General features: G+C 41.3%; 1 protein-coding gene across 6 annotated transcripts in view; it reads left to right on the plus strand.

Annotated features, from left to right (window-relative positions):
- HECW1 (HECT, C2 and WW domain containing E3 ubiquitin protein ligase 1) overlaps positions 1–24,951 on the plus strand; it is a 281,480-nt gene that overhangs the window by 124,515 nt on the left and 132,014 nt on the right. For all 6 annotated transcript variants that reach the window (XR_007508055.1, XM_049816120.1, XM_049816121.1 and 3 more), the window contains one exon: positions 20,350–20,444. Coding sequence is in view for 5 of the 6 variants with exons in the window: in XM_049816120.1 (XP_049672077.1) it covers positions 20,350–20,444 (95 nt within the window). In the remaining variant the exon portion in view is untranslated. The remainder of the gene's footprint in view (positions 1–20,349; positions 20,445–24,951) is intronic.

Below are 24,951 nucleotides of genomic sequence, written 5' to 3' on the forward strand. Positions count from 1 at the left end.
CCAACTTTCCCAAGTTTCCCATGATTTTTACCTTACAAAGGCAGAGGATTCATAGGCAGTCCGTTTCAGCTGAAAGCTTAGTTTAAAGCCTTACCCTGGAAACTCATGCCAGCTCTCAACCTTGTTGCAAAAGACGGTCCTTTTTCAAAAAGGACAAAAGTCTCGGTACTCTCCGTAAAGTCCCCCTTGTACTCAGTAGTAGAGCAGAGCTCTTACAACTTTAGTGGCCTGCGCTGTGTGTATTATACTACACTGTCAGTGGTGGTTGTGTCTGGGGAAGGCATGGAGATTAAGCCTGTATCAATTTGTGTGAAGTGTGTCGTTCGAGAGCTCTGAGCAGCTGTCCAGAGGGGGCTTCCAGATGTTCTCTAGAACACTTCTTTTAAAAGATCCCATCTCTAGTTGTATCAGAAACACTTAGCAAGGCTCAAAACAGGGAGACATGTGACAGTGCACGAGTGTAATAATCTACAGCGGGGTTTGAGCTAATTTGCATTGTTGCAACTGGAACAGGCTTAAGAAGGCAATGAATTAAATGGGAGAAGGCACTTGCTCTTGCAGAGCAGCTCTGTGGACAGCAGGATCTGAACTTCTCCAGAACTCAGAGATTGAAATCCTGTCCCTGCTACAGTCAAGAGAACTAGCTGTTAATTTAAACAGGATAAGGCTTTCACCCAAGAGTGTCAGAATTTGCCGTTTTAAAATTATTAACTCTCTCCCTGGTATATATTCATAGAAAAGCATGAAAATTTGATATAATTCCCTTTTTCTCTTTGCACTTTTACAATAAAAAGTAACTAAATAAATTGCTTCTGGGATGAAATTTTCTATGGTGGTTTAAGGCCAGTACATGGGTGTTTTGTGACTGAGCTGTGAAACCATGAAAACTGGGTTAATAATGAACCACCCAACACAGCCTTAACAGTAGCATTGCTAGCAGGCACCTCTGTAATTACTGCTTCTCTACAAAGTGTGCTGAGCTTCTACGATGGATTAAAAATCTCATATTGTGCTTTCTTCTGTTAGAAAATGACCCAGTGGAAACCTTTTAAATACATATAATACATGCAAAGATAAAGTTTCTGCCTCTGAACTAGCCCATTTAGGTTTTGTGCAGTTCGGAAAACAGAATCTAGTTTTGCTTTAGCAGATCTATTTCTTTTTCTAAATTTCATAAATTTGTTGCATTTGAGATGCAGCGAAATGCTAAGTAATACTTCTGTGACATGCATAAATGATTTAGCTGACCTATGCATGTAATGTGCTATGGAATATAAATCCAGTTGGTAGTGCATTTAACAGATTTTTTTCTTTACCTGGCTATTTTCAAACAGAAAGATTGCAGGAGCTTTAGAAATATTTTGGAGAAGGGCAGCAGGACTGAGTGACATGTGGATGTGAAAGGAACAAAATACAGCTGAGGAGACTATTTCTTTTGGAAGGAAAATGAGAAGAGGTAGGTGTGGTTTCTGTCCACTGAAATCAGTGGGAGTTTTTCTGTTGGCTTTAACGAGATGAACGAGAGTTTTGACAGCTAGTGTGGAAGAGGCATATAGTGTAGATGTTGGAAAATATTTAAAAGGATAAATTAAACACAAAATTTCTAAGCAGTTTTTGTTGCGCTGTGGACTAAAAGTTGCTTAGACCTTCAAAACACTTTCATTTTAGAAGCCACGGCTTGTCAAGGCTGACATAAAGATTCCTACATACTGGCAGCTGACTCAAAAGTAGTATCTGCTAGCCCTCTATGAGGTCACGATAGTCACTTTATGGTAGGTATATTCTCCAAGCCAGCAAGGAGGTAGAAAAATGAACCATCAAAATTATAAAACAACAATACTAGAAATACATTTACCTCTTTTTGAGTCTTAGTGTGGCACTCAGCAGTTGGATGTCCATGACAGCATTATACAGGTGGACAATGTACATGCACATATGCTTTCTTTGACAGACCAAATTGACATGGCAATAATACACATCTTATGCTGGCCTTTTGCTAGGAGGTAAATTGGTGTATCCTCGGAGCCTATTTGGGACTTCAGATCTGGAATATACGTGTGCTAGTAAAGGATGTCTATTTGAACGAGAGGCTGGGTATTTTGCGTGTATGAACTACGATGAATCCATTAGTTTATGTGAGGTGATGTCAGTTCACAGCAGGTGAGAGTTCAAGTATTTGGTTTTCAGACTAGAGATTCCCAGAGGTAGCAGAGGGAAAAAAAACCCAAAACAAACCTACAAACCAATCTATTGCAAACCCATCCTGGAATCATCATCTCTCCTCTTAGAACTGAAAAACTCGAACCAGTAGGACAGCTTGTTCCTCTCCTGTCATCTCAAAACTTCATTCATGGCTCTTTTTGATGCCCCTTCTTTTCAGCTCTCAATGCTGCCAAAAAAAAGACATGTTTACTCGTGATAGTTAATAAGAAGGATACTTGCAAAAAACCTCCCACATTTACGGTATGTTTTTTATAGTTTCTTTTTTGACCTGGTGTGGTAGGTTGACCCTGGCTGGGTGCCAGGTGCCCACCAAAGCCATTCTATCACTCCCCCTCCTCAGCTGGACAGGGGAGAGAAAATATAACAAAAGGCTCGTGGGTCAAGATAAGGACAGTTCAATAACGTGAAAGCAAAGAAAAACAAATGATGTTATTCTCTACTTCCCATCAGCAGGCAATGTCTGGCCACTTCCCGGGAAGCAGGGCTTCAGTAGGAGTAGTGGTTGCTCTGGAAGACAAAAATAAATGCCCCTCCTTCCATCTCCCTTTACTTGGCTTTTATGTCTGAGCTGTCATATGGTATGGAATATCTGTTTGGTTAGTTTAGGGCAGCTGTCCTGGCTATGTCCCTGCCAAGATCTTGCCCAGCCCCAGCCTGCTGTTGAGGGAGGCGAAAATGTTGGGGAGACAGCCTTGATGCTGTGGGAGCACTGCTCAGTAGTAGCCAAAACACTGGTGTGTTGTCAACACCTTTCTAGCTACCAATGCAGAGCACAGCACTAGGAGGGCTGCTATGGGGAGAATTAACTCCATCTCAGCCAGACCTAATACACCTGGTGAGTGAACTAAAACATGTTACCTGCAATACTTTTGTATGACCTTCTTGGCATTGGGAGTTGTGTTTTAAAACATATAAGCTACAGAATTGTGAAGATTGGGTGGGGGGTGGCCTGGATGTGTTTTTGAGCATCTCAACAAATGAGATTGGTTTTGAGCAGCTATTACAGCTTCTGTAAGAAGGGGACAACTCCCCTGATGTTGGTGAAAGCCCACCAGAAGATGTAAAGAAACTGTTTGGTTAATGCAGTACATTATGTAGAAAGGGCAGACAGAGTTTGTGTAGCAGCGCACCTGTTACTGTTATCATCCCATTAGTTGTACATGACCGTTTGCATCCCAAAAGAGCTCTCCTTCCATAGTAGACAGTCCTTCTCCTCCATATGTTGGCTATAGGCACCTACAGCCAGCCAGTTAGACCAGTAACTTTCAGTCTCACTTTCTATTCTTTCCTTCTTCCTTTGTGATTGCTGGGCAAGGTGCCAAATACAGTGCTTGTCTGAATGCCATGCTCTCTCAGTGGGATTTATAATACCAGGAGTGACAGGGTTACAGCCCAGGAGTTTTTTAATGTACAACGCTGTCTGTGATTTAAGGGAAAATAGGTGTAGGGTAGATCTGAACAAACAAATACTTTAAAAGAAATTTGGAATGTACTTTCAATTTTAGCATGACCTACCTGACTGCAGCTTAAGTAATAAGTAGAGCTAAATCCTGTGATGACCGGTTCAATCCAATCTCTTCAGGTCAGTAGAGAAGCACACATATAGTGCCTTACCTCTACAGAGGCAGATTGACCAGCTGCACCATATATCTGCTGGGAATTTAACTGTTACTGAGCTGCTATGCTCCCAGATGCTAATACACTTTGTTCGGGCCTCTATTGAATGTTGTCATGAGCATTGCTTTGCAGAAGAGAATACTTTTCTCCTGTGACTGAAGAACAGCCTTGTTATTATGAAAACTGGCTAATGGAAGGACTAGCAAATACTCATATTCCTCTCTCCTTTGGGTTGGGTTGCCAGAAGTGTAATTTTCTTCATTTTATAGAGGAGGAAATTAAGTCAGGAAAGAGTGAAATTACTACAGTAAGTCAGTGACAGAGGTTCAAACAGAACCTAGGTTTCCTGGCATTGAAGCATTTTATCTGAAGGCTCAGCATGTTTCTGCCAGAGATGGCAAAGCAGTGGCCCAGGTTCTAGAAGCAGGACACTTAAAATCTTCAGCCGTGCCCCAGGTGCAGGAAGCTGATGACTGTCTTCCAGACTGCAAGGAAGAGACACAGTATCTTCCTTTTTCAATGTTGCTGCATATAGGGTAGTTAGTAAAAGGTTGCGAATCTCTTGCTTGGGGCTATAGGAGGCATGAATGTGAGTGCCAAGATTAGGATTAAGTGTCATATTTTTATGTATATAACTGGCAAATTAGGGGACAAAACTTATATAATACACACTTAAGTATAAATTAGCAATAGTATGTGTTATAAATGTGGAGGTGATTCAAAGGGAATTTACTCCAGAATCATCTTTTCTCCACTACTACTTCCTTTTTTTCAGATGCTCTTTGCCTCTGCGTTTGATTTTGTCTAGGCTGTCTGCAAGTTTATTTCTGAAAAACAGTGTTTTAAAAATAGTCTAGGTTACCTGCAGTCTGGACTGTATAGTCATCCCACTGTGTGTTGTCACATAAGAGCTGTTAGATCTTGCTCAGGCTGTTGATGATTTTCATTAGGGTTTCCTTTTCACAGTGCAGCAAATCCTGTGGGAGTTAAGTGTGCTGTGGTTGGAGACTTCAGCCTTTATTATAAAAAAGTTAAAATAATAATGTTTCCTGTCTGTCACCTGTGTGTGTGACTGCAGCAATTTCAGGTTGGATGGGCTTGAGCAAGCCGGGAGTTACTGCTGTCAGGACGGCAGCTCTGAAGGCTTGCAAATGTCAGCCCCAGCCAATGAAGCGAACATCTGCGCCTTGCACCATGGGTCCCAGCAGTGAAGTGCAAAGCCGGAGAGAATGCACCAGCCACCTAGCAGACACCTTCAGGTGGCGGGCGCACTGGCATCTGTATATGGTTTTATAATCAATAGGAACTAGCAATGATTTGAAGAGACTAAACCTTCCTCACTCTGCAGTATCTTGTCTAGGCTGCCTATGATTCTTTGTCCCCTTGCTTGTTTAAATGTGGTATTTCCATTCCTTATTGTTCCAGTATATGTTACAAGATAGTAATTTTTTACCCTGGACAAATGCAGCATCTGTTTCATAGTAATTTTTTGCCTACAGTTCTGTATTTTTATTGCACTTGAAAACAAATACACTGATCCAATGCTCTCAGCATTAGATTCACTGGTCTTTTTACAGTCAGGATATTTTATCTTGCTTTTCAATTTAATGTAACCCATTTGCAGCCCCTTCTTTTCACCAGTATCAACTATGATGCTTTTGGAATTGCAGGGTTTTAAAAAGTCATGTTTCATTTTGTGATTACAGAAATTTTCCTCCCTAATTATTAGATTGCAAATAAATGGTGAACAGTAGTTGGTATTTTAGAAAAGAAAAAAGAAAAAGTTGTCGAAATAGAAGATTGCAGAAAGAGCTCTAACATGAGAAGTAATAACAGGTATAATACCTCTTTCTTGGCAGCCTTTTGATCTTTTCCTTTTTGACAGCTTGTGCTTTGTCTTATAAAATCCCAGGGAAATTGACAATAGGCACCATAGCAGTGGCACCTGATCAAAATGCCCTTGTGAATAGGAGTTTCCTGAATGGGTGAGCAGCCACATATGGACCATCTCAAGCCAAGATGTAAGAAATCCTTCACTGTAGAGTAGCTCAACCAAATGCAGCAAAGGTACCTGCTTTCTCCTTCTACAGTCGAAACGGTGAAGTGAATCACAAAAGTCTCATAGTATGTATGCTTCCTGTAGAAGATGACTTTGTGGGCAAGCTTCAGAAGAGCAGGAGTGTTTGATGAGTCTGTCCACATCTTTGTAAAAGAGAGCAGAGAGGCTCAGTGCTGTGTTCCAACATCCCATACGGTTGTGAATCCAACTGTAGTCAAAAGCAGAAGTCCCGTCACGATTCCTGCTAAAAACATGTTTTTTCTAATGGGTAGGTTTTTCCTTCTTCTTACTGATCTTTAGAAAGCATCATACAGAGTTGTAGATCTAAATCTGATGAGCTCCATCCGTAATTCTCATTCTGATGTAAATCTTTCTCAGTTGATGCAGATTCTGAGCCCTCCAGAGCCTCCCTCATGAGACACGGGCACCTTCTTTCTCTCCCTTTGAGATCTTGGACACAACTTTACATCATCTGTAGGCAGAACTGCCTGTGAATTGCTTTCCTGTAAAGGAATTTTAAATGCTGAGTATTGTAGGACCAAGCTTATGGCTTATACATAGCTTGCTGCTGGGCATGGTCCATATAGTATTGGCAGCAACAGACAGGTGTTGGCATAGTTAGTGGCATGCAAATATACGAAAACATACCTAAAGCACAATAGCAGTTCCTAGGAAAGGAGTTGGTCGCGCTGCCTTCCCTTTACTGCCAGAGACCTGAGCAGCTCTGAGGAAGGAATGGTCCATGGCACGTATGAAAGGATGCACAGTGGCACTGATGTGTGTGTCTGTCTCCCTGGAGCCTCCCTTTTTTTTGTGGAGGAGGTAGTGGCAAATACGTGCAGCATCATGTAAAGCAGCGGTGATTTTGAAACTTGTAGCATGTGGGCCACAGACAGACAGTGTACGAGCTGGTACTGGAATATAAACCATGATAATGAGGCTGATCAGAGTGTGCGAAGCTAGAATGCCAAGGGCTTTTCTCTTCACAATGTGTCTTATGATGGCTATCAGCATCTGAGATCCTCTGACCTGCAGAGATTGCATTGTTGCAGAGAAAGAAGAAACCTACAAAAGGAGCTGTGTGTCAAGCAGACAATTCTGGGATCTCCTGTGTGTCCCTGGGTAACCTGGGCTTTGAGTTTATTTGTCTTTTACAAGTCCTCATTGGAAAAAGTAAATCTAGGTAAACCCACACATGCCACAGTCCTAACCCTGTTGAGCTTAGCAGTGGTACAAGGGAGAGGAGCTTTGGTGGCATTGTTTTAAAACAATACGGCCAAGTTTTTATCCTTTATATCCAGATGCAGCACTGTGTTTGCAAAGGCATCACACTGATGGGGTTTCACCAACCAGTGGCATGGCTCACAAGTCTCTGAGAACTAAAGGATATGAGTGCACTTTCTCTGGCTGTCGTTTCTCAGCAAGTCGAATGAACTTAGGCCCTGCTATTGTAAAGCAAAGCATTCGTAAGACTAAAAGGAGAGGAAAAGAAAAAAAACATACCTCAGCAGCATAGCTGACATGCAGCTTTTATTCAAGGCTCATGCTTCTGAGTGGGCAAACCCAATTAATTATAAATGCTTTGGATGTGTAAACAAGAGAACATCTCTGTGTTTTGAAGACACAGAAGTCTCTTTTCCTCTGCTAAATTAATGCTTACAAGACCTACCCAGGTAAGTCTTCAATGTACTAAGACCAGACCTCAAAGAATGCTGTTTTTCAGAACAACTGAACTTTGGGGAATTTTGGTCATTGGGTAATTACAATGCAAGGCTGTTCATCTCACACGTGTATTTAATAACGGAACAAGTATTTAGTCATAGAATTACATATTGTTCACTGTGGTTCACCTCCTTTCTGCAAAGAAGGAAAAAAGTATTTTGGAAAGGAATAAAATGTTTGCAAGATGGTAATGTGAATCCAGGAACCAGTGTGCCAACGATCTCGATCTCCACTGCACTGTTATTGTACTGTGACTGTCTTTTGCCTTCAGTAGACTTACAGTGCCAAAACACCGGTGCAACTGTCCTCATTTTCTCCTCACACTGTGTAGACCCATTAGATGCCTTGCAAATAAGACCAAATAATCCTGAGGTGAAGGGAGAGGTGCATGCCTTTCCTTGGGTTGCTCCCTGGTACATTTTCCTTGCCTTTAATGCCACTGCCTGGAATACTGGCCTTCATTTTGGTCTTCCAGATTTTGCAAATGATTCTCTTCCAAAATTGTCTGCAAATAGTTCTGCTCTGGTAGTCGGGAAAGCAAAGAGTTTGAATTGTCATACTTGCCATCACATTCTTGGTATGCGTAACCTGTTACCAGTTGCCTAAGAGAGTACTGCAATATGTCATCTTATTCTTCCCTGTGAGCTCTTACTTCAATCTAAAGTACCGTTCTGCTGTCTTCTTTTACTTGTATTAGGGTGTTTGTACTATGACAGCAATGAACAGTCTTTGTTGTATGATAACATGATGCGTAATTCTCTTAATCACTCAAAATTAGTTTTTTAATTTGATGATTAGAAATAGCAGCAACAAACAATCATGTGCTTAGTGTAGTGGGTTACTGAAACAATTTGAGCACTAGGAAGCTGCTTCTACAAGCCTTTTTAATTTTCATTCAGCCATCTTCTCAAATTGACCATTTCTTTCTTCATTGTCATGGAAATATTAGGCTAAAAATATCTTTAGATACACAGTAGAGACAAGGAATGTGTGCGTGCTGATTCTGAAGTGTGATAAATGTATTAAAAAATAAAAGCAGCCCTTATTATGGTATTGTGAGTAATAGTGCTAAGCTTTTGGTTTCTCTTTTACATCCAAGTGCAAAGGATTTTTTCTTGATAATATTCATGTCTTGTTGCCCAAGGACTTAATTGCAAGACTCTCTTTGTATACCGCATGGCACATGCTTGACTGACTGTAATAGCTCCCAATCAGAGTGAATACTGAGTTTTAATATTGCACGGTCTGGCTGCTAAACACAAAGAAACTGTTGTTGTAAAGCATTCTTATAGTGACTGAAGAGAGCTTAGCACTTGAAATTGTGAACAGATAGGGCTTCTGACTGGGAGAGTTTGCAGAGGAACAGGAGAAAGGGCTTAATGTGTAAGAGGAGCTGGGGGAACAGTGAGGTCCATGATGGTTTTGGCACTAACATCTTCAAAGGTAACTTTCTTGGAGAAAAAAAAAAGAAAGACTGACTCAAGGGAATGTTCTGTTTCTAATGTGAAATTCAGTTATGCTTATCAGACATGTGATTAAAGGCTGGCTCAAGAAGTGCTGTAGCAGGTGTCTTGAATTAAACTGCTACCAATGTAAATGAAAACACGAATCCTCCTTAATTCAGTACTTGTCTGGGTTTGGAGCTGCAAGATGTTCCTTTTCATGTTGTCTCCCTTCACAGAGCAGGCAGCAGGTAGTTATGGCTTACACCTTCCTAAATACTAATCATTGATCATAAGGCTGATGTAATTTTCTGCTTCTATAAATCCAAAGTAATGATTGGTCCACCCATGTTCTGAGATCAAGGGGAATAAAAACATGTTGTGATGTAGAGGGCTGTTTGAGGCACTTGGCTTCTGAAGTTCATGCATTATCTCTTGCTCAAGGCTATGCCTGAAGGCATAATCCATTCATATGTATTTAATTAAGACTTTAAACTGCTGTTGCCCTGATAAAATCAAGGAGCTGATTGTTCACAGGCATCTGCTCTAGGAGACAATTAACTTGAGGCAGACATAATGCCTAGAAGCCTATAGGATATATTGCAACAGGAGCAATAGAGAAGAGCTTGCCTCATCTGGGACAACCCAGTGGCTGTACATCATGGTAAAGAGAGGAGAGGGGTCCCCAGCTCTGCCCAGCCCTTCTCTTTTGTGGAGCTGTGAGCTATTGTATAGCTTTGAGTTTATACCTTTTTCTGTCGTCTCTGAGTCATCCTCACAGTGCATCTGCTGACACTCAGAACAAAGCACAGGGATGTCGGTGTTTCTGTACATTTGTTTTCTATCTGTTTATGTTGTGGTTTAATACATATTGGTGTAACTGAGAACACAGGCACTATATCTCCAGTTCAAATTTTTTTCCTTAATATTGTCAGTGACTCTAATGTAGCTAAGGGGCCACTAGTAGAGTGAAACAGATGGCTTTCTGCATGTGAGGCAAGGTTCATTTCCAGTGTATTGGAAGTGTGGATATTTCTTTCTCTACTATTCAACTGTGATGAAGAACTATCAAGTCCATTGTAACCAAGATGATGAGCAGTTTTAAAACAGAAATGTTATTTAAAAGCTTAGTCTGATGTAATTGTTGAATTTTAGAAGTTATTTTAGATCATCTCCTTCATAAATAAATAAACCGTGTGTTTGATTTTGCTTGCAATGTTGTTTTTCACGCAATGTGCATGAGTGTTTAGGATCAGAGAGCAAACTTTAGGCATGGTTTCCAGTTATTATGGACTCAACTATCACACAGTTAAAAATGCTTTGATGATTGCAAGTTTTTCTCAAATAAATTGCTCACTTGCTAATGCTCATGGTGAAAAACTCATCGTTAAGCTGATTTACATAAAAACATTATACGCCTGTAGGCTCTGGAATTTCATTAAGTCTCAATCTTAGTGCGGCCCTTATAATTTTCTGTTTGCAATGACTAAAATGTCTCTCTCAAACAGCTTTTCTTTCTTCTGATGAAAGACAGGTAAGTTGTTACACCCTCCCACCTCCCATCCCCAACTCTTTCACTCAGATTGGTGCCTATCAGTCCTTTCTTTACAACAGTCCATAAAAGCAGAGCAGATAGATAGCACTTTTGTGTTTGACTGTAAGTAAAGAGAGAAAAATCTTGCCTGTTTTGGGCTGGATCCCACTGTCTATGAATATGGAGCAAATAGTTCTGCTGGTTTGATTGGGATGAGAAATGACTCAGTGTCAGGAATGGTGAGATTGAGTCCTTTTTTTTTTTTCTTTTTTTCCACCATCTCACATTTCTGAAGATAATTTTAGGAGGAAATAATTATTTTCAAGGATGTGAGTTGTCTGAGCAAACCAAATTTCAATTTCATTACTCATGTTATACAATAAAACTTAACAAGTGAGTAATGGAGAATATGCCCCAGTGCAAACTGCAGGTTCTGATCCTAGCTACATAAGGGCTAAAACACCTTTTTATTAAAGACATTTAGCATCTTTAGCTACTGGCTGGGCAGTGGCATCCTTCCACTGACCTTTCCTGTGGTGGATATCTGCAGAAGCTTTGCCTTGCTCTACTCTGTCTCAAATCTAGTTGTCAATCTAAACACTGTCAATCTAAACACCGCTTACTGGGCACTTTGATGGTACAGACCCTTGTCCATGATGAACTGGACTTTCATAAGGGCTGCTGGATGGCTGTAGATTTTAATGCATTCCAACCCCTGCCCATCTGGACAGAATTTGAGCCAGTAGACTGACCATAAATCCCATTGCCATCTCCCTGTGTTTGCCTAACTGGGAGCTTGAATCTGAGTCCCCCAGTACATGCCTTGCATTCCCACCATGAGGGCAGCTGGCAGTGCTCATCTGTTGTAACAAGACTGAAACAGTGCTTTGCTACCTGCTGTCCCAAAATCCTTCTCTACTCAAGCCTATGACCACCACAAATCACAGGGTTTTTTTCTTCACCATCTTGCCTGGTTTTGTCCTGCCTTCTTTTTCCCCACCTAATCCCCTAAGCTGCCTTTATCTCTTCCTTCAACAGGAACAAATCAGCAGTGGATTCATATTCTCCTCTTCCATGCTACTTGGCACAGTGGGGAGATACTCAGGGATACAGTCCTCTGGCTTCAAGGAGAGGTACCCAGACGTGGCAAAGCCAGGAAGAGCTTAGATCTGTATTGCAGAAGAAGTCTGTCTTAGCGCCACGCTAGAACATGCTCAGCACAGATAGGATTTCCTGGGCATTTAGATGATAAAGTCAAAGATGTCTCAAATAAGCATATCAAACTGAATTTTTTGGAGAGGCTTATAAGTTAGCTGAATTTTAATGTACTTTTGTAGGAACAGCAAAAGATACGTGCTTAGTCTAGTGACTTCTGTTATGTATTAACATGGGGGGGTAAAAGGAAAGGTCTTCAGAAAGCTTTAATAGGTGAAACCCCATGGTTCTCCCTTACCCTCAAAGCTACAAATTTCTGGATGAAATTTTCTTGCTGTGCATCTCTGTAGATCTGAGGTAGACATCCAGCATGCAAAATTTTATTCCAAATGCATTTATCTCTGAAAATGTATAAGCAACTGAAAAAAAGGTTTATAATGAAAAATGTCAAGCAACTTCAGTAATCAGCAATGCTAGATCTCCTGCCTGTATGGAGAAATATATACAAATGCTGGAAATTAATGTATAAGCACACATCCATTCCAGCTGCTATCACTCTTTAGTAATGAGTCTTGCCAATAGGACAGTTTTTATGTGGGTAGCACATAAGCAACAGCCTATTGGAATTAGATCTCTATGTTCTTCCTGAATAGCAGTTTGCAGAGCCACATTGTTGTATCTCTCCTCTGATAGAAGCTCCTGGATACTTTTATTTTCATAAGGCAAAAATGGTGTGGTTTTGTCTGTCTTACACTCAGGAGTCTATACCTGAAAAATTCCTGAGTAATGATAATGAGTCACAGTGCAGTCATGGGTAAGCAGATACATGTCACTTCATATGAACAGCATAGTAGTAGAGGTGGATTATACAAAGCTAGACCCAAAATCAGGGTAGTATGGAGCATGCAACACTGAGGGCTCCAACAATTGAAGCTAGGACAGAGGAGACTGGCCCACTGACTATGAGGATTTATTACTAGCCATTAGTTATTAGCATACTAATTTACCATACTACTCTTGTGGTGGTTGGAGGCAGGTAGCTGCTGAATCAAATCATCATGCAAAGGAAATAAAAGTGAAAGTCAATAGTAGAGAGTATCCGCAGATCACAAATAACAACAGAACAAAGAATCAATGATATAATAAATGATATTAATCAGCTTTCCTATTATAAAGGAGGTAACTCTAGCCCTGAACATGCAACCCTTGTGAAGCAGTAGCAGTCTCTGACAAAACCATCTGAAAATGAAATAAAATTACTAAGATAATCTAATCTTTTCTTCAGATATCAGTTACAACTACAAGTACTGAAATACATTATTTATTGTTGCATAGTTAAGGTTATTTGAATGTTCTAACTGTGCACTTCTGCATTTTGACAAGTTTGGATTTTGGGGCTAAATTTAATCTTGATTAGAAGTTTTCTGGGTGTTCTACTGCTTGGTTTTGAGCTATTACAGTTTGCTTGCCAAGGTTTGTGCCTGAAATTGTTGGTATGTCCTGGTAAGCCTTAATTCTTTCTCCAGGTACTTTTTCCTTTCTTGCCTGGAAGCATTATAATAATCTGAAAGGTGAGATTTTAAAATCTCTTGTCTCCCAGTTTCTCAAAAGAAGTCTTTTAACAGTCTGTTCACATGTGTTTGCACATTTTAGAGCAGGGCAAGGAAAAGTTCATCAGAAAATTGGAAGAAATTCTGCAACTGGGATTAAAGAAATGCATGTGTTTAGGCCTTGTTTGGTTTTAGACTGTTAGTTGTCTAAAAACTGAGGAGCCTTACGGAAAACCGTAGGCGGTTGTGATACTAAACAAATACTGTGAGCAGATGTGGTTTACAGCTTAAGGAAGTACACAGTCCATAGGTGGCTGAGTGGCAGACCAGCTTGATGGCTGTAGTGTCACTGTTGCATATTGGACAGGCAATTCCTGGAACAGGCAGGTTTTCTGATACAGCACAATAAGTTAAGAGCCATTGTGTGCATGGAGCAGTAGCAGCCATACATGATGGAAATAAACAGTACCGTGTATCGATGCTGTAGATACAAATTAGATTTGCCAGTAATAACCTTACCTTTCATCTTCATTGTGTGTGTTAATTCTTTGCTGACAGGGCAGGTCTAGTATCAGGAGAAACTACCTAAATTTATGTAAAAGCTGTTGATGCTTAGGGAAAGGCTTGCGCTGATGCAGGAGCTTTGGGTTTCAGCTCTTTGGGTTGCACAGTTTATCTGCTCCCTCTATACTTCCAGCAGCATTCAAATACAAGAGATGGGCACTGGAGGCAGCAGCAGGTGGAGAAGGGTGGTCAGGCATGAGAGGTGGACAGGACATACCCTTGTGCACTGGGTGTCACGGGTAGCTGCTGATACAGCTCATACATTGTGCTCCATGCTTCATGAAGCTCTTGGCAAGAGGGTGCTTTTTTCTCTTTCTTCTTCAGGTTTGACTTTCTCTTTCCTTCTCTGCCTTTCCTTGCCTTGTTTCTTTTTCCCTGCTTTCTTCTCATTTATTCAGATTTAGACAGTCCTAGTCTTTCTCACCTCTCCCCTGTCCCACACTCTGTACAGTGATTCTCTTCTAATCTCAGTCCTGTCCTTCCCTCAACTTCAACATCGATGCCCTTGCTTACTCAATTCCAGTACTGCAACACCTCACTTAAACTGCCTTTAATCTCTCTCTGTTTTGGTTTCCTATTGTAATTCCTTGTCCTATTTTTTTCATATGCCTCTCCCTGTTTCCCCATGTATTCAGTCAGTGTTTCCCTCCATTGACTCCCTGTCTCCACTTTGACACCTTCTGTCTCCACTTCCAGAGATCACCATGGCTACTTTAATTCAAGATGGTCCTGTAGCGATCTGATTATAGCACAGTATCATATGTTTATTCCACTTCTGGGTCCTCTCTAGGGAAAACTTTATGACTCATAACTTAATTGCTTCACTCCTTGATTTGGTTCACTTGGTTCCAACCCACTTACCAAAGACAGCTACCTTTTCATTACTGGTTTTTGGCACCTCTCTTTTTTTTTGTACAATGTTTGCCCAAAAGAGCAACAACAGCTCTTTTAGTAATAGACTGAATTGATCACAAATGACTCAGTTTTAGAGACTGGCATTACTTCCCTGAGAGGTTGTTCAGGGCTAAGAAATGCTTACCTAATGCCTAGTCACCTCTGCTATTTAATTGAGACAAAGACTATCATGGGAGTATATCACAACCAGATTGTGAAAGTGTCTCAAGTGTATCACACACTCCTATCAAACACCAGCTGACACTTCCTACCTCCCCCAAAGAATATCATTTTGTGTTTCCTTGAAGTACTTGTTAAACTGAAAACCCTGAACATCCTAATAAGGGAAACTGCTTAATCCTGGCAGTGCTTCTTTTTATATTTGAGCGAATAAATCCACCTTTAAGTGAAAGCTAAGCCTTTGAGACCAGACTAGTCTTAGTAAGTGAAGAGCAAAGGATTACAAGAGCAAGTGAACTTTTGAGAAGAGATTTAGGGCAATTTTGACACCTCTGAAGGAATGAGGAAGATGAGTAGGAATGGAAGTATTTTAAAGGGAAAGGGTATAAAATAAACCAACAGGAGCAATAATACTGCCAGGAAAGAAGAATGGGTGGATGAGGGGAACTAGGACACCTCTTTGAGGTTTTCAATCTTCAATACCTCCAGCTGCAATTCATCAGCAGACCCTACTAGATTTTATCTCCTCCTACTTCGGTTTAGTAGAGGAGTAGGCCATTTTCAAGGGCTGAGATTGTAGAGGCAGTATAGAGTATTGCCAAGAAGAGTAACGTTCAGCTGGTAAATTCATTTTCCAGTTAATTTGCAAAACTGATTTGGTAACTGAGATAACTCAGGGCTTTGATAGAGAAATAATTATCTGCGGACTGGATTTTTTTTCTTGTGAGAGGGATGAAGCTCCACGGCAGAGTTGTTCTTTGGCAAAACTCAAACTTCTTGGAGTTTTTCTCTGAACAAGGAGTGGCCTCTGTGGTGTCCAGGGATGAACTACATCTCAGCTCCTCTCCCTTCACCGTGAGCGTCCCTGCTATGTGGCCCACAGAGGCGCTTGCAGGCTGTGGCACAAGGAGCAAAAAAGAATTGCCCCTCCTGTTGCCTGGCTCTGATTACCCTGCCTTGCGGGCTTTTCTTTCAAGCAGCTGTATTTTCTGTACCTGTGATAGTTACAGCAATGGATCTGAGCATAAAACTGGGGACTGTCTTAATTATGTCAGTGCAATGGAAGGCTGTAACATAGCCATGGTATAATGGAGACACCAAGCCTGGTGTAAAGGGAATACAGTGCTGTTTTGTTCGTGATCCATGAAAATTGTTGAGTAGTTTGGTAATTGTCATAGGCACAAGTATTTCTGAGCATCTTTAGACATCTCATCTCTTGGAAAATTTACCAGTCTAACTGCTGTTTATGCTAATTGAAACGAGAATTTAACCTCATTACTTCCTGACTTTAACATCACAAATTCATTACCTGATCCAGCGAGCTGCTACTCATAATTACTGAGATGAAAAAAACATGTATTTGTTTATAACTGGGGATTAACTGGGCAACACTTGCTCCTGACCTGTGCACTGTGCCATGTAGCTCGGGCAGCAGGACAGAGTTAAATAGTCTCCTTTATTCCAGAACAAGCTAATCAGCAAGACTACAGTGCAGACAGCCCTTATAACTACATATTGCATACAAATGCCAGCTGGATAATATTCAGGTTAATTTATATTACTGCTTTGCCTATATTTACAGTGCTCTCTGTCTGCAGAGGCAGTGGTACCAAGCCGGTGAATGTCTGCATGTGTTTTGGAAATGTCTCAGAGGTGATTCAGGAATACAAGAACAATCTTGAGATGGATTAAAACATTAGGACTCTGTTGAAATGAAAAACATAGCACCAACGATGTTATTCTGAATGGATGGCTTGCAGCCAAAAAAAGCCCAACTAGGGTCTAAGTGGCATTTTTGCACGTAAAGATACTGTATGTAATTTTGCAAACTTTATACTTTCAAAAGTTTTTTTTTTTAACTTAAACTTTTTAAAAGTTTTATCTATCCATTGACAATAACCATTTTCCTAATATTTTCACTCTGAAAAAGATCTGGGACAAAGGGGCAGGGGGGTGGAATCAGGAAAAAATAAAATGTTGTTCCCCTGACATTTCTAGAGCAATTTCTCAAGCTGTGAAGGCCCCCATAAGACATTTTGCTGTCAGATCTGCTCTCTGAATGAAACTTACTGCCTGATGGGTGTCTCCACCTCTGCTGCTATTTTGAATTGGGTGGGACACCTGCATCTCTCTGGGTTGCCGTCTTGCCAGTTTGCATCTGTATGTGGGCAGTTTGATTTAAAATTAAATTAGAAATAGTAGTTGTGTGAAACTGAGAGGAATCTTCAATACCCACATGGTTCTTTCCAAATACATGTTCAATCATCTTAGTAATCCTTTGTCCTTGAAAGCAATACTAATATCCAGAATACCTACATAAGGATACATTCCTTCCTCCTTCTGTTCTCTCTGTCTAATACTTGTAGTTTAATTAAATAGATTCTTTTAAACCATAGTTTCCCAATGTATGTGATAACTGATTTCCTACTTATCAACCTACAACGAGATGTCCTTGCTGTGAGGTCTGAACGTTGTTGTACAGGCTGGTACCTGAAGTTACATTTTATTAACTACATGAGTTAATAAAAATAAAATAATTAAATAATAAAAAAACCCCTTCTCTTTATTCTAGCTCTTAATGTTCCATGCAAACTGTAGCTAGAAATCTCCAGGGGAGAGGAAAATTAAGATTTGAATAATTGGTGAGAACTGCATGTTTTAGCTATTGTGGTATCCTCAGCTTTTGCTGTCTTCTCAGTGAGTAAATGAGTTAGCTGCTGAGCTGTTAAAGTCCTGTAGAGAAAATTACAACGTGAAAATTCAATCTGGACTTGCAGTTTTTCAGTCCCAGAAGCTCATCCAGCTTTTTTGCTGCCAAAAGAAACAACTGCTGCTCCCAGGTGCAACAATGGGGTTGCTTGCTCAGCTGCACTGACACCACAAGTAATTCTTTTGAATTTGCAGAAGTTCGTTTGAGGCATAGTTGCAAATTAAACCCCAGGATGGGCAACAAAGCCCCTTGTGGAGGTGCTGAAGGACTCTGTAGCCTGTTCCACTTCTCATGGAATGCTGTGAAGTAAAAAACACACATGTACACGTCCGTCAGTATATTGGGAGAGGCATGTATTTTCACCATGTGAGCAGAAATGTGCCTCTGGGTGCCTGATGAAGAACAAGCTATGGGGAGGGAAAATACAGTGGCAGATTAACTGCATTGGCACTGTGCTTCTCATTGATGGGCTGCATGTCCTTGGTGCCTCCTCAGGGAGGAGTGCTGAGAAGCACCCTGGAAATGAGAAGCGCTCAAACTACTTGGGAACATAAGCTCTTTGGTTTTCGTTTCCCAAGTCACATTTGAAAGTTGGGAAGGCTTTACACTCCTAAAACTATTTTGTCTTTCAAAAAACAAATCGGGATTTATTTTTCCTCCTGTGTATCTGCCACAAACAGGGTTTGTTTACCTGGTGTGCAAGCCAGTAACGCACAGAGTCAAGGTATTTTCAAATTAATTTCATTGATGCACATGAATGGGTGCCTGTCTCAAGACAGCACACCTTTGTCTCAGGAATTCCCACATTCATATACTTAAGTAATACATATTCATTATTATTTCTCTTAATGATTGGTTCTTTCTTCTTTGTTTCTCATGTAAATTAGTGCGCAGGCTCTGTCTTCTTTCTTCATTGTCTTCTTTTGAGTAGGTTGTCAATGAGTCGGTGGTCACGATCTCCCCCGCAGGAATTACCTTTTACCCACTTCTTCCCTAATCTTGGCAGTTTTGAGTGGTTCTTCAAGATTTATTGACCAGACCATAATCTATTACCTTTTGTGACAAACATAAAGCCTTATTGTCTAGTAGTTAGTTCCTGAACCCTAAATCATGCCTAGTTATTGTTTCTCTATTTTAAATATTTAACTGATAGGGGCTGTACACAGGACTTTAGCAGCTCCTTGGTTATTTCAATCATATTATGCATACTAATTGATAACAAGGGTAAGCAATTCAGACCTGAGTTTTTGAGGGTCTCCACGTCCCCACATTTTGCTTCCACCTGGGGTGCTGCATGGTTTACTGGGGAGGATCTACCAAACAGCAGATCACAGCACCATAATCTGTGGCCAAGGTTGCAGCTCTGAACATTGCATAATCTTTTGTCACAGCTGCACTGATTTAACTTTTTTTGTTACTGGTGTTAAAACAGCAATGCAATTTGTACGTTAAAACATTGGCATTCCTTTATTACTTTCTCACATAGGCACTTTAGTTACAGTGAGCGGAATTGTGGCTCTGCAAGCAAAGGTTGCTGTTTTCCCTGTACCTCAGCAGCAGCTGCAAAGCAAGATGTTAAGGAAGAACCTGATTATGAGAAGCACCTTCAAGTATATTATGGAGCAGCTGAAAATTTCCATGGCATTATCCAGTTAAAATTGCAAGATGCAAATGCTGCTTTTATTTAAATAGGCATTTTTCAGGTCCCACAAACATACCTGTGACATATGTACAGTGCATACCTGCTGTGTCCTAGCTGCATGTAGGCACATATCAACCCAGTTCACATCCTAGTTTACTATGGAAGAAAACTCCTGCCTGCAGGATGTGCTTCAGCAAGTTACCAGGTCCAGGTGAGTGAGTGGAATTATGGCACATACTAGCAATTTGTATCTATTTGTAGTTACAGACTAACAGAGAAGCTGGCTGAAAGTTATCCTTCCTCCTTGTAGCAGACGAGAAGGTGGGTGGTAAGGGGATGATTGAACAAGAAGCTGATTTCACTTCTATGCCTTGACACAGTTATTGATATGGGTTTTCCTCACTTAATCTATTTGTCTGAATATCAGTGCATGTGGCAAAAAGCAGCTCCGAGAGTCCAAAATCATGGTCTTGCTTGTGTTCCTCACCTAATTGAAATCTTTGGAAGTCAGTGGAAATATACTAAGATGGGGTCTCATAGTACCATACTGTTTTCTGAAAAATGTTTTAATGTAGTAACTGTCAAAGCAGTTAATCTGTGTATATCTATGTCCTTGCTCTGACCAAGGCCAGAACAAATTGGTTCAGTGAAACCTGTTGGTAAGCAACTATGGAATCTCCTTGTCTTAAGGAAGTTTCTCACTTTGTCTGCACATTAGCGTTTGGTATGTCTGAACAGGGACGGTTTCTCTGTCCCTACTTTTCTTCTTCCTAATGTAGCTAAAGGATGCTCATCAGGTACCCTAAGGTCTGTCTGTTGTAACTGCTGCTCAGAAGAGATTGGGGGTTTAACCGTTTTAAGTTGCAGGAACCGAACTCTAAATTTCACTTTGGCAAAGGGGGAGATTGGAGGCAGGAGGCATCCTGTCATGCCAGCCAACCTGGAATGAACCACTTGCAATTTAACTGCTTGCCAGCCTTGTGTCTGTGAGCTGCAACTGATTGTGCAGCTTCTCCTTGGCAGTTCTTCTAATCTAAAATAATTCTCTTTTTTTTAGCTGAAACAAAGATCTGCTTCAAATACTACCACGGCGTGAGTGGGGCACTACGAGCCACAACTCCGAGTGTCACAGTGAAAAACAATGCAGCTCCCGTAAGTTATGCCAACCTTTTATTTTTTTCCATGTATGTTCCCTGCTGTCACTGTGCTATTTCTTAGTTTCCCTGCCTGCTTTGTGTACTTCTGTATGAAAACTGAATATAATATTTGCTCTTCAGTGCACTGTGGTACAGAGAAATGGGTAGTCTTTCAGTTAAGATGTGGGTTTGTACACCAACAACATAGATTCAGCTCTCAATCTGTCACAGGTAACTTCTCTGCTTTGGGGAAAGTCCCATGTCCTATCTGTATCCCATACTGTAAAGTTATCTTCTCTCTACTGGGTGTTGTGAGGCTTGGGTGATAGCTTTAGAGAATTTGGGATCCTTGCATTGTAAATACAGCAATTGTCCAGAAGAGGAATAAGATTTTCCTATTTTAAGGTGCTTATTTCAAAATCAAGGTGTGAGCAGTTTCATGGCAGTGCCTCTGAGTTCCAGGAACAGCTATGCTGTGACACACTCCCATCAGTGGTAAGAAGTGGGCATTCAGGCCCGATCTATCAAAGTACTGAAGATCGTTTTTGACAGATTGAGGTTTCCTTGAGAGCAATTTTGATTTGCTAGAGTTTAGCAAAGCTCTGTGGCTCAAATGGCTCTAAAAAGCTATGTATCTTGCCTGGTTTTGGAAAATTTGATCACCCTGAGGGTGAACCATTTTTTAGAAGCCTGCAGAGAGACTTGCTGACCTCCAGAGCTTGTCTAGCCTTGCTGACAGAGTTCCACTGCCTGCCAGGCTTGTCTTGGCAGAGGTCTGCATGAGCTGAGGAGTTTTAGTCCAACCAGCATTAGAAAAGGACAAGCTCAGATGTTGTTGAGTCTGGAAGATGAGTTCAGGAAAGAACTGTCTTACCTGTGGGTGTGTGTAGGTTTCAGTGCACATCACTGAAGCTTACTTTTTTAAACTTTGGGATTTTGTTGTTCGGTTTGTGGGTTTGGGGGGGGGGCAGTGGTATCAGATAACAGTTTTCCATTTGAGGGCCAAACTAGTGTCCTTGGAATTGGCATTCTCTTCACATTGTCTTCTAATTTTTCCTGCCTTTCTGGGTTGCAGAACAGCCTGTGTGGTGTTTGCCAGTTTTCCTTTGCAGACCAGAGAGGCCAGCAGTGTTGTGGGTGCAGCATCAGTTTCTCTGTTGTTTTCTCTTCATTGTTTTGTTGCATGACATAAATATTTGGTGCATTGTAAGGCAAATACTAAGTGAAGACAACAAAAGCAAAGGAATGGCAACAAAGGTTATGCAATACGAACCTGGATGGAACCTCCTGTATGGGTGCAAGAGGAAAAAAAGTGCCACAGATTTGAAAAATTTAGAGAAAAAATATTGGGCTGATTCTTGCCTGTGTGAAGGCTTTCAGCTAAGTATGATCCTCCAAACTCCAGTCCCAGCTGAAACCATCAGATGGCTTTCTCCATCTAGCTCTCTGCAGTACATGTCCAACCTTTGTTACTGAAGTATTTGAACATTTCACAGCATCCTGCACCATTGGCAGGTGGTGTTACTCTCACTGCGCAGATAGGGAAGGGGATAACAAGGGATTTGCCCAGCCCTAGCCTTTTCTTACTTCTTGTGTGCCTCTGCACTGGCTGCTGGGGCACAGGTAATGTCATGCGAAGTGTAGACATTACCCTTAGAAGTGCAAACACACAAAGGCACTCACCTTTTGACTGTGATTTCACTAATTTCACTAATGGTGAATTCCAGACTTTTTTTTTTACTTTTTTTTTTTTTTGAGTGGAAGGAGAGAGAGAGAAAGCATTCAAGAAATCACAAAATAAACAGCTGTATCTATTTTAAAATGTATTTTTTCTAAATAATGGCGTGGAACAATGATCAGAAAATTCTTGTCGAAAAGAAGCAGCAAATATTCTGGTTTGTACTTTGCTCGTCCATTATCATCCAGAGAGTAAATGCACAGCTTTCCTTATCCCTGTTGCCGGGTCCCTCCCCATCCCTTTGCAGTGGCTCCACAGTGAAGTGTACTAGGTGGGCAGCCCTATCTCTTTTTTTCCTGTGTCTTGAATCGTAACCTGAAGACAACTGAACAGGGTAGCAGCAGCTTGTTTTATTTTCCTCTGTTCCTCTGTGTGATCAGTTAAGGGCAGTGACAGTCTAGTGCCATGCCTATAGCTCATTTGATGTCCCTGAGAACTCTTACCCTGGTGACACTTGACACACAGGGCCCTTCGTGATCCAATTGGATGCATCAAATTCCTTAGCTGTTTTCATTGCTCCAGCGATTCAGAGCACTGCCCCAGTGTTCCAGACATGGCGTTTCTCACAGTACCAGCGAAAGCCGTGGTCCTCTGACTGCTGTGGCCTGGGTGCAGAGAGGGGCTCTGCTCAAAGGGAACCTTCTTCAAACCCTGGGGCAGGTTCTTGCACATCCTTTCTGCTGGAAGAGGGAATCCTGTGGTCTGTGCTTGGAGATCTACCCTCTTTTGCAGTCAACAGGAGTTTCAGCAGCGGCTGTGGGACCTTAGCATGTTAGAAATAATACCTTTGCAAGGAGAAAATCTCAGTAGGGATCCTGCTGTGGGTATAGGGGCTGAAGTTTTTTGAAAAGCTGGTTGCCTTGAACGAACGGGAGTTTTGCCATTGTAGTGACAGCATCACAAATTCACCCTGAAGCTTAGGCTGTCAGTAGGGGGACAGAGGGAACAAGGCTTTGTGTATTTGACACAAGCAAACCTTTTCATTTGGCACAGCTTGGGAAAAAGATCCAGAGCAGGTGTCCTTTGAGAGGCAGCATTTGAGGACAGGTGACCTTCTGGGGACAGTGTTTTCAACTGCTAGCACAGACTCATCTGCAGCTGATGCCAGAGCCACCCAAGCGGATTGTGTCTGAGCCTCCGGGTGCGTGGTACCTCCCGCAGCAGGGGCAGCAGCTGGCATATTGGCTGTTCTGTGCGTGTCCCATCCTGTGTGTCAATGAGACCTGCAAACACGGATAACCAGCAGTATCCTAACACCATGATTTAAAAAAACAACAACAACAAAACCCTTTCATTGTCTGACTGTGGTTTGCTGCAATTGAAAAGGAAAAAGAAGCTGGGAGTAGTCATGCTGGGAGCTGTAAGCGGTTGCCAATCTTGTTCATGCACTGCTAAGACCATCTTTAACTGGCAGTTAAAAGGAATCCTGCTTCCAAAGGGGGAAAAAAGTTGCTGTGTTAGTTGGATGTCTTTGGTGCTTTAGGCTGAGTAGCATCTCACATTTCTTGTGTTATGAATGTTCTGCTCCATTTGAGTTTATCTCCTTACACTGTAACCCAGTTATTAGAGCTGCCTCTCCTGCTGATTAGGATACCCTGCAGTTCGTTTGTCGGTAAAAAGTCCTGTCACATTTTATCACCTGTGAATCGTCAAGCTTGAATATCTGGGAATGAAGGGCTGTGCACTTTGGCCAATTCATACATGGCAGGAGCACAAACGTGAATTTGGGATAGTGGACAGGCCTGGGGGTAATGGCAGAAAAATAGATTCCCCTGCAATTCTGGAAAAAAGGAACATCCTGGCTGGCTTCTTTTTTTCTGGACTAGTCACATCCTGAAAGCAGTGTTGCTTATGCACAGTAGTTTATACTACTAAAGCATAAGCATTATTATGGTATAGATGAGCAGACAGTTTTCTCAGTAGAAAAGAACATTTTTCTAACATCTGGAACATTCCTCTATTTGTTACTCTTCATTTATTCATAATGTTGTCACCACTAATTCATCATCAGACATTGTTGTAGAAAAACAATACAAGTTACAGCAATTAATTCTAGCAATAGAAAAGTGTTACCTTGCTAGTGTGAAAATGATTTAACCTGAACAGGGCTCTTTTGCAGTAAAATAAAGGTGACATGAGAACAGCATACAGAATGAAAAAGAAAAACCTTTTCCCCTAAGAGTTTATAGCCTAAAAAGATAAATTGGATACATCACAATTAAAAGGCAGTAAGTGGAGAATCAATGCTTTAGCCTCAGGACAAATGTCTTCACTAAATTAGGAGCAGTCACTCTCTCTGTATTAGATGCAAAGAACCATGGCTGATCAAACCTCTGGAGCTTTCGTGCCACAGTTCCCGTCTCGTAGATCATGATGGCACTCGTCAAATATGCTTAGCATCGTGGGGAAAGCTATGTAAATTGGAGCTAATTATTGAAAGAGACCTCTGTGTTGTGTTTGTGTGGAAATGCTGCCTCAGCTGTGTTTCCCACAGCAGGAATTACTGCTTGATAAGCTGCTGCCATTTGGTGGTGACTGATCATTCCTGAGGACTTCCTGCTGTAAATATTTGCATTACGTGCTGTCACGTCAGAGCGTGGGCTGCTGAGGAGTATTTGGTAATGAAGCATTCTGCCTCATTTCCATGTATGTGCTGCAAGCCAGGATTTTTTGAATGTGGACACGTACAAGCAGCTGCATCTCTTATTCTCTCCAAAGGATGGATTTAAAAATCTGAGCTCTGTGTTGTTTTTCACTTTGTGTCTTATTCTATGATAGGTGAGGT

The sequence above is a fragment of the Accipiter gentilis genome, chromosome 14 (assembly GCF_929443795.1).
Source record: "Accipiter gentilis chromosome 14, bAccGen1.1, whole genome shotgun sequence".
NCBI lineage: Eukaryota > Metazoa > Chordata > Aves > Accipitriformes > Accipitridae > Astur > Astur gentilis.